At 39.8% G+C, this 16,673-nt stretch overlaps 1 protein-coding gene across 1 annotated transcript in view; it reads left to right on the plus strand.

Annotated features, from left to right (window-relative positions):
- The window catches only part of MYO16 (myosin XVI), a 444,013-nt gene that overhangs the window by 96,479 nt on the left and 330,861 nt on the right, over positions 1-16,673 (plus strand). Inside the window, exon 6 of the mRNA XM_055335623.1 lies at positions 4,800-4,925. Coding sequence (XP_055191598.1) covers positions 4,800-4,925 — 126 coding nt within the window. The remainder of the gene's footprint in view (positions 1-4,799; positions 4,926-16,673) is intronic.

Below are 16,673 nucleotides of genomic sequence, written 5' to 3' on the forward strand. Positions count from 1 at the left end.
GGCTGGTGGGCTCAGGTGTCGAGGACCCTGATTTCAGTGAAATCTTGAACCTGCTGTAGCAGAGTGTTGCATCAGACTAGGGAGTCCATGGAAGGGAGGGTGGCCATGGACATCTGTTCCCCTCCCGCCGCTGCCTCTTCAGTGTCACCGAAGTTGAGAGAGAGGAGGGGAGGAGGCAGATGGACAGGCAGAGACACAATGAGAGCTGGAAGGTTTTGACTTGACCTTCCTTGAGAGAGTGTCCTGCTCTCTGGGCAAGAAGCTGACCCCTTCGCTTGTGAGGATGTGGATGTTCTTCAGATGTCACCTCTCCACCCCCCATCACTGGGAACCTCCAGATGGTCCTTGACACCTGCCTCAGCTCCGGGGGATCAGGGGCACCCCAGCCTGTCTCTGCTGAGCCAAGCTTGCTCTTCAGGCATCCACCTGAAATAGAACTGAAAATGAACATAGCTTGTCCCTGGAAAAACCTCCCTGTGTGTGCTTTTTGCCCCTGCAAACTCATGAGTGCAGATGGATGCCGGTGTACCAGTGACTCCCCATCCCTGCACACTGAAGCAGAGAACCAGGCTACTTCTTGCCCTATGCTCTTTCTAATCAGTAATCAAAACCAGTAACAGTGTCTCTGCCAAACTCCCAGGGACACGTGACTTCTGTCAGTGGTCACCAAAGCCAAGCTCTCTTGACTTGAATTAGGGAGGAATCCAGCCCCCCCCACACACACACACAAAAAATTTCCCACATGTTCAGTCAGTCAGTCTTATCTCTCATTTTGACCTATTATGCCCTCAGTTTAGAGGTAGAGCTCGCAAGAAATCTAGGCAGGGGTGCCTGGCTGGCTCAGTAGGTAGAGCATGCAACTCTTGATTCCAGGGTTGTAAGTTCCAGCCCCATGTTGGGCGTGGGTGTAGACTCCTTAAAAAAAATAAAACATTTTAAAAAAGTAATTAAGTCAGCTTTTGGACAGCTGTTTTCAAATGTCCATATGTGGTCTCACTTTTAGATATGTACTAACTTCATTGTGAAAACTGTGGTGAGAAAAATCCTCTGTTAATCTAATATAAGACTAGAATTGGAGAAAATTTGAAGTTATTGGTTCAGAATTGGGACTAATTCCTATAGGCATTTGAAGAGCTATTCCTCAAGATTGATTTTCATTTACTCCTCACATAATTTTCATCAGTATTTGACATGAACCTCAGAGTGACCTTCCAGCGGTAGAGTGGCAGGGGTCACACATCGTAAATAAGACCACATTCAATGGAAATATATTTTAAATTTTACACATAGATTCTTTGTAAAAATTAGATTCACAAGAATAAGACTGAGTGAGTGACTTAACAATGAAGACCCAGGTTCCATGTTACACAATCAAAAGGGGTTATATCTGGGTGGTGAAAGTTCTTCCAACATACAAATGGGGGAAAAAACAGAAAGGAAAATACTGAGATCATTGACTACAACAAAAATTAAAATGAACATTTATGCATCAAATAATGAGCCCAATGAAGAGGCAGATAATAAGCCAGGGATAATACTTGCAACAGGTCTTTCAAAGTGTTAATAGTTTTAAAATATTACGTAGATTCATATGAACGAAAAAGATCATCTGTCAATAGAAAACTAATAGAATCAATTCACCAAAGAAAATACATATAAATATAAATATATCAAGGAGACCCACTGGTAGGACTTAAGCACATTGAAATTATTTGCAGTCATTTTAAAAATAAGCAGTGCTGAAGACCAGAAAGCTTAGTGTCTGTGAGGGAGAGTCCCTCCACACACTGCTGGATGGGGTGTGAATTGGCATCAACATCCTGGAACTCGGTGCGGCAGGGTGTGTAAATATGTTGAAAGAATGTTCATTATTTTAGAATAACTGTTCTATTTCTGGGAATTTATTAGAAGGAAAATACCAGAGAAGCAGATATAGGGATTATCCACACAAAAATACAGCAAATACATAAAAGCCCAATAATTAGGAACTGGTCAGGTAGGATGATCCTCAGTCTGAGCTCCATCACTTCACGGATGTGACTTCTGCTGGTTGATCATTCTGTCTTGACCCCAGCCTCTCCCACCACCTATATGAGGAAAAGGCTGTTTTCACGAGGATCGCACTACCGCAGACTTCTAACTGGGGTCTGGGACTCTTGTGTGTTTTCACATCTGAAAGGTTCTGGGACCTGAGGATGGTTTTGATGAGTAGGAGGCTACACGCCATGCTTAATACACACCACTGTGCCTTCACGGCTGGTGTGCCCGGGGAACGCTGAAGCAAGTGTGTAAATGGTGTGCATCTTCCAGAGTCGAATGTTCTAATACAAGATAAGGAAACTGTTGGGGAGGGGGTGGTTTATGGGAAGAAGAAAGATGCTGCATTTAAACCAATAAATTATAGGACAAACCAAGGTTTGTTAGAAGCACTAGTATTGTGCTCTTACCCTGGTGGCCTGGCCAGCTCGGGTGTCCACTACCCTTTGCTGTTTCAGAGTATCAGTGCTGGAGAATGCAGAAGAACGTGACTTCAGCCCATGGGGCCAGACTCCCCTGGGCCAGTTGCCTACATTAACTCATCCCAGCTTTTACAGCTGCAAAACCAGGACAGTGATAACTGATCACAGGCTGTACAGGCTAGGGGGAATAATGATAACTTTTAGGGGCGGTGTTTGCGAAGCTGCTCTGAAACCTTGTCCTGCCTTGTAACTAGATAGGTGATTTCCAACTGGCCGTAATTTTCCAGAACTGTCCTTTTGCAATTGTCCTTCCAAGAAGCTGCTAATTGTCTACAGAAACAACAGCTGCCTCTGTGTTTCTCATAAGACCCCATAAAATAGCAGGAGAGGAGTAATCTAAGACACCACAGTGATAAACACTTTCACGCTTTGGTACCTGACATCTTCCAGCAAATGTCAGGACAGGGCAGGGATATAACTTCATTTCAGAAAACAGACATTTTTTAAGCTCTAACTTAGTGATGAGAAATGTCCCCTGGGGTGTCTGGAGGCTTGTTTATGGATTCAGAAGTTGAATGCCTGTAGAATCAAGGTAAAGGCTCTAAGCTCTTAGTATTTTACTCTGATGAATTTTTAAAATTCTGTTATCTCTTGTAAAGAAGTAGAAAGACTCAAAGTCAGGAGTTTTTGCTTTCCTTTTGAGATTGCCTAGGATTGAATTTGCCTGCAGAGATGTCACTGGGAGCTCATGCTTTGGATTGCTTTTCTACCCAGTGAGCCAAGACTTTCCTTCTTGTCTTTTCCTTGAAAACAGTGCCTGAGATGGCGGGACCCGGAGTTAGGCTGAATTTGAAATAGTAGAACCCAGTTTTTGCCCCGTGGAAAGCAAGTCTTCTCATCTAGGAATTTATCCTTAATGACAAGTGAACTTGCCTTTGTGACTAACAGGTGCTAAGCAACAAATGGACAGCTCTTGGTGCAGTTTTATATTAAAAGTGGAAACCTTCCCAGATACAGATGTTACTGCACACAGATCAGAGTAACCTTTGAATCATTATTTGATCATTCAAGTAATGTAGACTAAATTTAGGAGCAAGTGAAAGATTGGTTTTCTAGGAGAACAAATGTATAAAGTTATATTTTTCTAAGAAACTTGTGGGTATTTTATTCTTGGGACTGTTGGCTAGACTATTAACAAGGTAAATTCTTTGTTTAACAAGGTATGAGAAGATTGATATGAAACAATCTCTTAATGTTTATGCCTTAAATTAGACAAATATATTTGTTCTTTCGGTGCAGTGAAGTATCAGAAATAAGCATGGAAGTACACGCTATATATTTAAAGAGCATGATTAAGTTCAAAGGTGGAAAAGCAAATGTTTTTGCTGAATGTTATTAATATATATTTACACGTATTTAATAAGTCCTTTGACTTTATTGTAATTTTATCTTTGTAATAAAAACAGACAGAAAGCTACAAAAATCCAAGGCTACATAACCAAGAAGAAATCATTGGTTTTACTACTTTTGTATTATTTTTCTTTTTCCTTCTTTATAGCTTCATATTAAGATGTTCATGAAATCAATTAAGTAGTTACTTAATAACATAATTAAATTGGGTATGATGATCGTTTACTTACAAATCAAGGCTGCTGTGTTAGAAACAGGAATTATCTCATCTGAAAGTCCAAATCATTCTCCAAACCCAGATCTCCTCATTACAATGAGCATGCTCCTAGGGCTTCATGCTTAAACCTCAGGTTGCATTTGCAAACTAAACTGGGACCGTGTTCAAGTGAGAGCTGCATGATCATTTTAGGTCCAGCAGGATTAACTTATCCGGTGTGCCTGCCCCTATTACCTGTTCCAGAGCATCAAAATGTTCACATTTCCTGTTGTCATTTATGTCCTCGAATCTCCTCCAGTCACATCAAGTACAGGGCTAGAATTTCAGAGCCACTCACTACATGTTTGACTTTTGGGCAAGAAATGGTAAAGCGATCAATTATTGTATTTTGTAATTAAAAGTATTCAAATTATAGTAGAAAGGATGCCACAGAGGGAAATTGAAATTATATGAAAAAGTGTTCAGTCAGAAGGAAAATAATAATGAAGCCATAAACTTTTGTTTAAAGAACAATGTTGTCCACTTATATTAAAAAAACAAAAATGCAAAGAACAATGTCCACTTATAATAAAAAAATAAAAATGCATGTATGTTCTTTTTTAAAAGGTATTTTTAGATTTAATATTTTATTAGCTCTCTTTAAACCACTGAATAAATTGTTTCGATGTTCCTAATTTTTTAAAGTTACATAAGAAAATATTTCTTTACTGCAGTTACATATGGCATGTGCAAGTGGCTACAAGGAGGTGGTGTCTCTTCTCCTCGAACATGGCGGAGACCTCAATATAGCAGATAATCAATACTGGACACCACTCCATTTGGCAGCAAAGTATGGCCAGGTAAAGTGATCTCCTAAATTATTTTTAAAAAATAATTATTCAATTAATGCATCATTTCATATTTATTTTTTTTATTTCCAATTTATGTACTGGTCAGTATGAAATTTAACTTTTAATGGCATTCTATTAGTCAACAAATATTTTTTATGGTTGAAAGAAAACATGTTTTAGAAGAATACATAAAACACACATTCCTTGGGAATCTGCATATTATAGTCAAAATTGTTGGAGAAATAATACAAATTCATAAATATTTTTCATATAATGGACTTATTATTTCTTAACATTCTATAGTCCTCATTTCGGTTTATAATTTAATGAATTGTTAATAATTCTATTTGTTCTCTATAGTTAGTAGAAGTAAAGCAAAATTACATTTTATGTTTTAGTTTTTCACTCTAAATTATATTTCATCTTAATGAATGAGGAATTAATAGCAGATTTTTTTCCTTCTGAATTGATTTTTGGCCATAGCTAATACAACTTGAGTTAGTATCGTGCAAATTACCCTCTCACCAGGTACCATTATATCATAAGGAGGAAGCAAACTGACTTTTAAACAATTTTATGTGGCTGAATGTGACAGCAGTGTTTATAATAACTGATTAATATTGAAATCTATTTATGCAACACACAGTATTCTGTGCTGGAGAAAGCCTTAGTAATTCTATTTTAGAAGAGAATTCATTGTTACATAAATATGGACTCTTGGGTAAAACTTGTTGATTCGCAGACCTTGGCCTGGGGATAACAATCACACCCTTTAAGTTCATAATAAGTTACGTCTCTTAAGTACTAATTGGTATGCAAAATACCGATCATAAAATCTGAGTACTGTAGTTGAAATAATTGAAACCGTTTGCATTTCACACTACTTTTTAAGACTTTTAATATTTATTTATTTGGGAGAGAGAGAGAAAGAGAGAGAGTGTGAGCATGAGCAGGGAGGGAGGGCCAGAGGAAGAGAGAGAAGCAGGCTTTCTGCTGAGTAGGGACGCCGATTCCAGGGCTTGATCCCACAACCCTAGGATCATGACCTGAGCTGAAGGCAGCTGCTTAACAAATTGAGCCACCTAAGTGCCCTGCATTTCATGCATTTTAGAAAAAAAACATTGTTTAGGAAAAGTCTTTCAAAATAATAAAAGCATTATTTGCTTTGACAACATTTGCTGTGTGAAAAGGTTCATTCCTTCAATCAGTGTTTCTAACAAGCTCTTTATTAAGTTCCCCAAACTGTGTTTTAATCAAGTGAATGTGTGAGTAAATGGATAGGTTAAGGGCACGAGGCTGCAGGTGGCTGAAGTTGTTGGTCCCAGGAGTCCAGGAGCCCCAGGTCCTCCCAGTAGATCATAGGAGTATTGGGGAATCCGTAACCTTGGTACACACATTGGTGCTGCATTTCTAGCCCCCTACTGCACTGGAGGATGCTGGGTGTGAGGTTTTGTCTTTGGTAAAAAGTAGAGAAGCACACATAGAAGCAAGTATGGTTTTCTAGAACACAACCTGTTGGTCTGTGCTGAAGAAATGGTAATCAGTGAATTATCAGAACGTGCTCATCATAGTCAGGGCTCCCTCTGGAAGGAGCTAAATCTGCAAGGGAGCAAGAGCTTGGTAAATGCGACAGAATGCTACTTATTACAACTCAATTAAGGGTTTCATTTTACCCAATTTTTCTGACTGGACTTTTAGATTTTGGATCAAGAATCCTTTCAAAGAATACAAATTGGTTCCATTTAACCACTTTCATAAGATAATGTTCTCTGGGGGAATTGGGCTAGATTTAACAGGTTTAATTTAAAGACATGCCTTGGACAAAATATATCACTATTTCTGTTATTAGACATTTAAATAATTTTTATCAGAAGCTGGTGTGTGGTTTTTGTTTTATTTGATTGCACGACAAATGAAATATTTGGTATGAGGTGGTGTATTTTATTTGTTGCTGTATTTTTTGGTTCTGTGATTTCCATTTTTTTTAAATTGAAACTTCTGTGTCTTTGATGGAATTTCCTATTTTTTCATTTGTTTTGGAAGGATTTGTAGTTGTTTGTTGAAGCATTCTTATGAGAGCTGCTTTACCATCATCATCAGATGATTCTGGCATGATTCATCTTGTTGTTGTCATCATCCTTTCTCAATCAAGCTGTGACTTCCTGATCTTGGTGTGACAAGTGATTTTTTAATTGCATTTTGGAAACTTCAGCTATTGTGTTAGGAGAATCTTGGTCTTCTATAAATCTATTTTAGTCAGCCTGTGTAAGTTTAGCAAGCAGGACCTGGTCTACTCCAATGGGTTGTGGTTCCAATGAGAGGTTAATTTTCAGACACTTTAAGGTGCCATTTTGGTCCGCTTGGCTTATCTGGTGTCCCTGGGGTTCTCACTGCTTTCTTCTAGTGCCCCCAAAGGGGTGGAAGAGGTTTTCCCATGCGAGACTACTTCTTGTCTCGGGGTGAGGTGAGGGATTTCCACAGGGCCAAAAAGTTTTATGGCTGGGGGCCTGTTGTGGTCGTATGCTCCCTCTTGCACCTGCCTCCTCCCAGCTACTTTTGCCTCTCATCGGGGAGAGGAGTCTCAGCTCCATGGAAGAAGAGTGCTTGCCATGGCACTTCATATTAGCAGATCCTGGTGCTGGACTCACCTGAAGTTGTCCGAGGGACACAGTTGGAACGTGGGAGGGATGCATCAACCAAGCCCTCTTCTGCCACTAAGTTGGGCTGGGAAATACCAGTCTGGGCCAAACTTTGATTGGGTGAGGTTCCTGTCTGTGGTTCCTCCCTTTTGCAGGTCCTGAGCCAGTTTACCTTACTCCTTCCCTCTTCAGAGTCCTTGGGTTTACTGTAATTAGCAGGGAAGATCAAGAAAGAGCCACTCTAAGTTGGAATGTTTTAAAACAGCTGCTCTGTTCCAAAAGAACTCCTTACTTCTGAAAGCATCCTGAAGCTTAATGAAGAGTGACAAAAGAAAGTTAATTTATGATTATTTTCACATGAAACCCATCTGTGGGCAGAAGAGAAATGGAGATGCATTTATGCAACTTCTAAAATGTCTACTGGGATTTTTGATTCTGTGTGTTGAACATGTCTCAATGTCACTGAATATTACTGACTCATATTTTGAAAGAATATCTAGATGTTTCTGTTCCACTCCCTGGAAGCTATATTGCTAAGGCAGCAAGAATTAGCACTGTCAGAAATTACATCCATTAGGCAATAGGATGGAGCTCCAGATCCTTTTTCCAGTAGTGTGCCCGTGATGTTAGAGGACAGGAATTCTGTGTGAAAATAAGGAATTGACTTTTCAGGGGTACACAGGAAACTCTACAGAAATGGGAAGTTTTACCCAAGAACCTAAATTTTTAAAATAAGATTTTATTTATTTATTCATGAGAGACACACAGAGGCAGAGACAGAGGCAGAGGGAGAAGCTGACTCCTCGTGGGGAGCCTGATGTGGGACTCGATCCTAGGACCCCAGGATGACGTTCTGAGCCGAAGGCAGATGCTCAACCACTGAGCCACCCAAGTACCCCAAGAAACTACATATTTAAAGTGCCTACCATTGAGCTTTATTATAGGATCCTGTTAAAAAACAGGATCAGAGTCTGATAAAATTTGTATCATGGAAAGAAACATTTTATATAACCATGACACAAGACTAATGAATATATTAAACTAATAAGATGGGTTGGCTATATGGCCATAAAAATATGGCATTTGGTTTTAGTAATGAAAGTAGATTTTTTAAAAGGATTTTATTTATTTATTTGAGAGAGAGAGACAACAAGAGAGCATAAGTGGAGGGAGGGACACAGGGAGAAGGATAAGCAGACTCCCCGCTGAGTGGGGAACCTGACGTGGAGCTTGATCCCAGGCAGACTCTTAACCACCTGAGCCACCCAGGCACCACATGAAAGTAGATTTTTAACGTGTTTCATTTACACAGTTATATTTAACAACAAAAAATGTTTCGATATATACCAAGCATGATACCCGCCATGCCTTGATAATGTATGACTATATGGACTATAAGCCCAATATAATGGCCACTTCGTTCCTAAGGCTTCCTGGAGATTCCCATCTCACACAAGTTGTAAGATAGAGGAATGATTAATGAATAAAGCAGGGAGAATTCATGGATAGCAGTGCTCTCACCCCATTACTTGCCATTTTTGAACAATTTTTCAAACTTTGGGTTTTCTAAATCTATGTGTTCAGTCTAGAGAAAGAGTTACAAACTTATATGGGAAATGTGACCCAAAGCTATGTTTACTTTGCAAGATGCAGACTGATCAAGATTGATGTTTTTATTACCACTTCTTCAGTGCACCAGTTATATTTCTAACGCTGATCATTTATTAATGATAAGTGAATTAAGAAACACTTTCCAATTGCTCCATTTATTCTTTCAAAACCAGCTGAAAACCATTTGACCCCAACTTTTTAAAAAGTGACTTTTTAAAAAATTATTTCTTGTATTTCCCAGACACTTCCTTACACAAACACTGTATTTCATTCTGCCTATCCAAGTGATTAAGCCAGCTTTGTTCTGAGGAACATGGCCTTCTCGCTGGCTCTGAGCATAGCTCTACCACTGGCTGGCTGTGTGAACCTAACAAGCCTCACTGATTCTTCTTCCATACAGTCTGGCCCCAGGGTCTTCAATCAATGAGAACTATCAACCTCTGGTAAAGGGGGGGATTTTTACACAGCTCAGGAGATTCTGGGGAATGATGAAGGCAGATGCATTAGCTGTGTGTTAACATCAGTTGGTGTGTGTCCTGGTTAATTGATCCACTTGTTACATTTGTACAAATGTCTGACACAAAGGTTTCCAGAAACGCCCATTTATCATGTTCAAATGAGGCAGATTTAAAAACTAATGTCACCTTTATCCTCTGCTTCTCTAGAAAATGACTAGCCATTAGTTCCGTATTTTCTAAATCCTTATATATTTTAGTACCGAGAATAGATCTGAACACCACATGTGTCTATTCCATTTTGCTCCATTAGGCCTGTTCAGGTGGAGTCTCCATCAAAATGTAAGCTTTGAGCAGTGAGGGCTGTTTGCTTGCCCTCTGTGCTCAGTGTCCAGCCAAGTAACCAAAGTATCAACCAAAGTATCAGAGGCAGAGGGTTTTTTTTTTTTTCTGTTAGAATATATGATACCAAACCCAAAATAGTATTCTTCAATTCAGACTAAAAAGACAACTAAGAGATCTATATTAATAGATTTTGAGTAAATTGTATCTCAATTATTTTGTCAGGAAAATACCATCTGATATATAGAATTATATTTAAAAACTATTAACTGTGAAGATGCCATTTAATATTCAATTTGGAAATAACTAAGAAAGAGGTTTCATCTGAATATCAAGTTATATGGACTGTAAATAAAGATATCTCAGTTTAGAAAAAAAGCTTTAGAAATGCTAACATTTTTAAAGATTAATGTCATTTTTAGAGACATTCATAGCAATTTCACTTTCTTACAAATACCTTACAATTGGGATCCCTGGGTGGCGCAGCGGTTTGGCACCTGCCTTTGGCCAGGGCGCGATTCTGGAGACCCCGGATCGAATCTCACGTCGGACTCCCGGTGCATGGAGCCTGCTTCTCCCTCTGCCTATGTCTCTGCCTCTCTTTCTCTCTCTCTCTCGGTGACTATCATAAAAATAAATAAAAATAAAAAAAAAACCTTACAATTATAAATACCTTTATGGAGAAGGTAGTTTGTAATTTATAGCAGTTCTTACTGACATTTATACTGGGATGGCATATATATTTTAACACTTCCTTTTATAAATATGTTAACTTTCCAGTGAGAAAAAGGAGATTCTTGTTCTTGTCTACAACTGGGACCTGAATAATTTATGTGACCAGTGTCTTTTGTTTCCACAGTTCTTTCATGAGTCGTATGTACAATAAAATTTGATTCTAGCCTTGGACATATTTTTGGTGTTTCTAATAGGATTGGTCAACACTACAACAAAAGACAAGAAAGTAACTTCACTGATGCTAAAACCAAAGTATCCTTCCCTTCAAAAGTATTTTGTATCACACAACCTGCATCTCCTGATGTTCAAAAGAATCTTTTGTATTCTCAAAAAATATTTTTACCCAAGTTCATAAGTATTGAGAGATAGTGAGAGGGTTTATTAATTATTATTATTATTATTTATTTATTTGCTTTGGGCAAACATAAAGTCACTCCCTGGTTTTCCTCCCACTGCTCTGAGCACTCAGCATTGACAGCTCTGTGCTCTGTGCAGGGTCCCTCTCTCAGTGTTTACACATCTTTAGGGAATCTCCAACCCTGCAGCTTCGAGCCTTCCATGCCCATGTCTCCCAGAGCTGCCTCTGTTTCCCTCTCACTTTGCAGACCCCTGAGGATCACTGCCCAGTGGGTGATCTCTACCAGCCTTCCCTCCAACTGGACTCCTGTACAAAGGGAATGATCAGTTCCTTTCTCGACCCCAGGTGTTGTCCTCTCTAGGTGTCATCATTTACTCACCACAAAACTGGGTATCATCCTTCCTCCTACCTCTCCATCTTCCAGTATCTAATAACTTCCCCCTACCTAGGAATGGCTTGGGGCTAGGTGAGGTGTAATTACAGCTCCTACCCTATCCAGGGCAGCACCATCCCTACCTGGGGATTGACCCACCACCAGCCTGTTGCATCACAGCTCCTTCTGCACATGTAAGCTTTGTCAACACAGGTGTCCTCACAGTGTCTCCCCACAACATCTTCTGCACTGCTGGGGAGAGGAAACACACACTCCATAACACAGTTTGGGAGTCTGTGTGCCTGGGCTTCATTCCCTAACCTCTCCCCCACCAGATTGGAGCATGTAGTCACACTCGACCACTTCCAATTTCTGGACTGTGCCATTGTGTGCCTCCTTTCATGCTCTTCCTGAAATTGTCAAGTGGCTCAATCTTACATGGGGGACCACACGGAGATGCCACTTCAGTGACTGCCTCTCCCAGTTACCCGAATTCCAGTGAAGAGGCTCCCTCATATATCCAATGTGGCCCCTGTGTCTCTTGAACACATCAGTCATCACAGAGCCTGCAATTACCCCTTCATTTGTCCCCACTGCCCTCCAGTCTTGTGACAACTGAGTGTGTGGACAGAGCCCTTTCTTATCAGCACAGGGACCGATCTAGGACTGGCAGTTCTGTTCATTCACGAATGAGGGAACCCGAATCTACCCTGGAGTGGCAGGAGCCTGTCTGTCCAGCCGACACTGACTGCATCTACACAATGGGGTCTCGAGCCCATGAGCCTGCATGCATGCTGGCTGGCCAATGGGAGGGATGGTCCCCAGATGCATGTGTCTGTCACCAGTGCCCCAGAAGAATGGCATGCAGGCAGAGAGAGTCCAGCCAAGGGTGGGCAGCATGGACAACATCTGTTGGGTAGCATAAGAGGTCATCAAGGAGTCTGACCGGGAGGAGATGCAGGAGAAGGAGGCTGCTACATAGAAGGGAAGAGGGATCATCCCTGGAAGGATAATCAGATACAGGCAGGATTGGAGAGCCTGTGTTCTCAGGGATGGAGGCAGAACTCGTGTGTCTAATGAGAAATCACAGTTGGATCACAAACTGGTAATATTAACAATTTATTAAATGGTTTTGTATTTTACGCCTGAAATCCTTCAGGGGTTTCTGAGTTGGAGGCATTTACCCATTATAATGTAGAGCTTGCACCAGTGAGGTAGGAGATGCACGCTGGGAGTTCTGGGACCTTTAACACTCCAGTTTCTTATTATTTCATTAAGTGAAATAGCGTCTCAACTGGAAACCAGCTATGTCCAAACACTCATTGCTATTGTTCAACTTTTTAAAGAGGTCATTTAAATGACCATCATGGAATTAGTTTTGCTAAATTCATCCAAACTGAAGGACAGCTCTCTAAAGAATGAAGTCCATATGCAGCAAAACTTGCATGGATTTAAATTTCAGCTTAAGTACATTTTCTATTAGCCACACAGGGTCTCCTTTTACACACTCATCACCCCCCTACACACACACACACACACACACACACACACACACACACACACACACAGTCACCATATCCTCTGGAGCCTTCGGTGATTATAAACATTCTTGTCCTACTGGTGACAGATTCTTACTGGATTACACACTCAACTTAGTCACAGTTGAAGCAGTTTACCTGAAGGTGTTTTGCGAGGGTAAAGCAAATGTTCCAGAGAGAAATTGCAATTAGCACAGGCCTGTTTAATTTAGTTCTATGCCATGCCTCCCTGATTTCTGATGGGAGGCACATGGGAAATACTCTAAAAAAAGAAAGGAATTCCCCAAATGAGAGAAGTTTCCTTCTTCCACACATGAGTGCTTTATTTTTATGGGCCTGAAATAATATGAAGTGGCTTTTATTGCTAAAGATTCTTCTGTAGGAAACATTTTGGTTTTATTCATTCGGTGCTGTCTGTCTGCACTTCTGGTTGAGAGAAGTGGTTCGCTAAGAGATTGCACAGGTTTCTCTTTGGAGTCTGGACGCACTGAATTGAATTTGGAAATGCAAAGCAATTGTTACACGCTGATAGCTGACATTTTTTGCAGAGATATGAAAGCGTTTAGGTATATGACTAATCTTTCAAATTTGTGAAAAATGAAGGCAATCTTAGCTAATTTGGGGCGTTTTTCCCTTTTCTTCTTCCTTTACTTCCTTTGTCCTTCTCTCTCCTGCTCTTCATCTCTCTTCTTCTTCTCTTTCGTGTGGTTTCAATGCAAGCACATCACTCTCATCTTTAATATAAAATGAAACTCCTTCCTATGCCAATTTTAATGTCCTAGGAGTATGCCCTCTATATTGTCTTTCATACTTCAAGAGTATCTCTTTCTTTAGTAAACTATTTGAAAATAAAAATAAACTACATATAAGCACTCTGCTGTAACATAATTTAAATGTTATTGATATAATTTGTGTTCTATGATACCAACACTCTGGGAAAGCTAACAATGAGCACACTATTTAAAATCTAATTAAAATTTTAATGAGAATACTAATAAGAACAGTCATTGGTGGGTGGGGAGATGCCTCTGTGTGCAGGATGCAAAGCTTTGTGTGTGGGGAGAATACCATAGCACATGTTACAAGAGCAAAACCCAAGATTGGAAAAACCAGTCTTGTTCTCATTACTATAATAAAGCAAAAAATGGAAACAAAGACAAAATTGAGAAAGGAGACAGAAGGTTAAGAATAACAAAGGAGGGCAGCCTGGGTGGCTCAGGGGTTTAGCGCCGCCTTCACCTCAGGGTGTGATCCTAGAGTCCCGGGATCGAGTCCCATGTCAGGCTCCCTGCATAGGAACAATTCCAATTAAAAGCCTAAACACTTTCTTTTAGAAACTGAAAAGTTCATTCTAAAACTTTTTTAAAGATTTTATTTATTTGTTGATGAAAGACAGAGAGGCAGAGACACAGCTGGTGTCTATCCAACTCGATTTAAGAATTTGAATGAGAATATTTAGTTTCCTTACTCAGCAGAACATTAGTTCTGCTAATACACCTCAGTCCTGGACCCCGAGATCATGCACTGAGCCTAAGTAAGGGAGACACTCAACCACTGAGCCACCCAGGTGCCCCCACTCTAAAATTTGTATGGAGATACAAACTACCTATATAGACAAAATTATCTTAAAAAATAAGAAAATTGCAGGCTTTTTTCAAGACTCACTATAAGTGTTTTACTTAAAAGATTTCAATATTGGCTATAAAGCTACACTAATCAAGATAGTTGGGGAATGCAATAAGGGTAGACAAATACATCAATGAAACATAGAATAAAGTCTAGAAACAGGGACATATAAAGTCAATTAATATTCTACAAAAGTACCAAAGCAATTTAGTAAGAGAAAAAAGTCTTTTCAAGAAATATTGATAAAAAACGGATGGGTACTGGACCAAAATAAATTTGAGCCTTTTTATGCCATTTGCAAAAACTCGCTTGAGAGAGACTACAAGTATAAAAGTTAAAATTATAAAGCATTTAGGAGAAAATATAGTATGATATTGTCATGACCTTTGAGCTGACAGAGTTATTTGTTTTTTTTTAATTTTTATTTATTTATGATAGTCACAGAGAGAGAAAGAGAGAGAGGCAGAGACATAGGCAGATGGAGAAGCAGGCTCCATGCACCGGGAGCCCGATGTGGGATTCGATCCCGGGTCTCCAGGATCGCGCCCTGGGCCAAAGGCAGGCGCCAAACCGCTGCGCCACCCAGGGATCCCGACAAAGAGTTATTTGAACATAAAAAGGCTAACTGCTAGTAGAAAAAAAATACAGATGTTGTACTTTAACAAAAGCAAAAGTTAAAGTATTCTTTTCTTAGAAAAACATTTTCAAGAATGAGTAGGCAAGCCATAGAACAGGAGGAAATACTTGTAATACACATATCTATCTGACAAATATCTCTGGAACACATAAAGAGCACAGATCACTTATACAAAGATAAACACTCCAGTGATAAATGGGTGAAGAAGTCTTGAATAGACAGTTCACCAAAGAAAATCTAGGAGGGACCGCTAAACAGAGGGAAAGGTATCCTTTGTCATCTCAGAAATAAGTTAAACTAGACTGAGCTATTACTTTATGTCCAGTATGATAGCTAAATTTTAAAAAATGTCAATATCAAATGTTGGAGAGAATGTGAATCTAGGCATATGTAAATGCACAATAACAATTTTTTTAAAGATTTTATTTATTTATTCATGATAGACAGAGAGAGAGAGCGGCAGAGACACAGGCAGAGGGAGAGGTATAGAAGCAGGTTCCATGCAGGGAACCCAATGCGGGACTCGATACTGGGTCTCCAGGATCACACCCCAGGCCAAAGTCGGCGCCACCCCCCGCCCCGGGCCACTGGGGCTGGCCACAAAATTATTCAATAGGACGTGGAGCAACAGGAACTCTTGTTGGGAATAGGAGTGTAGATCTGAGCTTTCTGTAAAAACAATTGGAGCTATCTAAGCCATTTTGATGATGTCCTAATCTTTATCCTGGCAATTTCAGTCCTATATGCGTGTGTCCTGAAGAGACCCTTGCACATGGGCACCAAGAAAGCCAGAGGAGAGAGAATATCTGTAGCAATGTTATTTGTAAAATTAAGTGCCTGAAAATGGCTTGAATGTCCACTGAAGAGGGCAGGTAAATTGTGATATATTTGTACGGTACAGTTATGTGCAACCAGGAAAATGAATAAATCTTATTTATATCCATCACCATCATAGCAATAGCCCCAAATTCATGAGAGTGGTCAACTCTGGGAAATTTTGGGAAAGGAATAATGTTGGGAAGAAACATAGAAAGATACCATGAATGGCCTATTTTTTTTTTAAGTTGGGTGGCTGAGTCCGTTGAGTGTCTGACTCTTAATTTCTGCTCAGGTCATGATCTCAGGGTCCTGGAATCGAGCCTCAGGTTGGGCTCTGCGCTCAGCAGGGAATCTGCTTGGGTCTCTCCCTCTCCTGCTCCTCCCCTCCATGCTCTCCATCTCTAAAATAAATAAATCTTTAAAAAACTAGGTTGGGCACACTGGAAATTATTTCATTATTGTTCTTTCAGCGGTTCATGTACATTATATGTACTCTTTGAATTTATATTTTATAATAAGGTTTAAGGAATATATCAACCTCTCATCAAGTGGCTTTCTTCTTATAGCTCAAGATTTAAGTTTTTCTGACTTCCATGTGACTTTAGTTCATATCGCCTGTGGGGC

The sequence above is a fragment of the Nyctereutes procyonoides genome, unplaced genomic scaffold, assembly GCF_905146905.1.
Source record: "Nyctereutes procyonoides isolate TBG_1078 unplaced genomic scaffold, NYPRO_anot_genome, whole genome shotgun sequence".
Taxonomy (NCBI): Eukaryota; Metazoa; Chordata; class Mammalia; order Carnivora; family Canidae; genus Nyctereutes; species Nyctereutes procyonoides.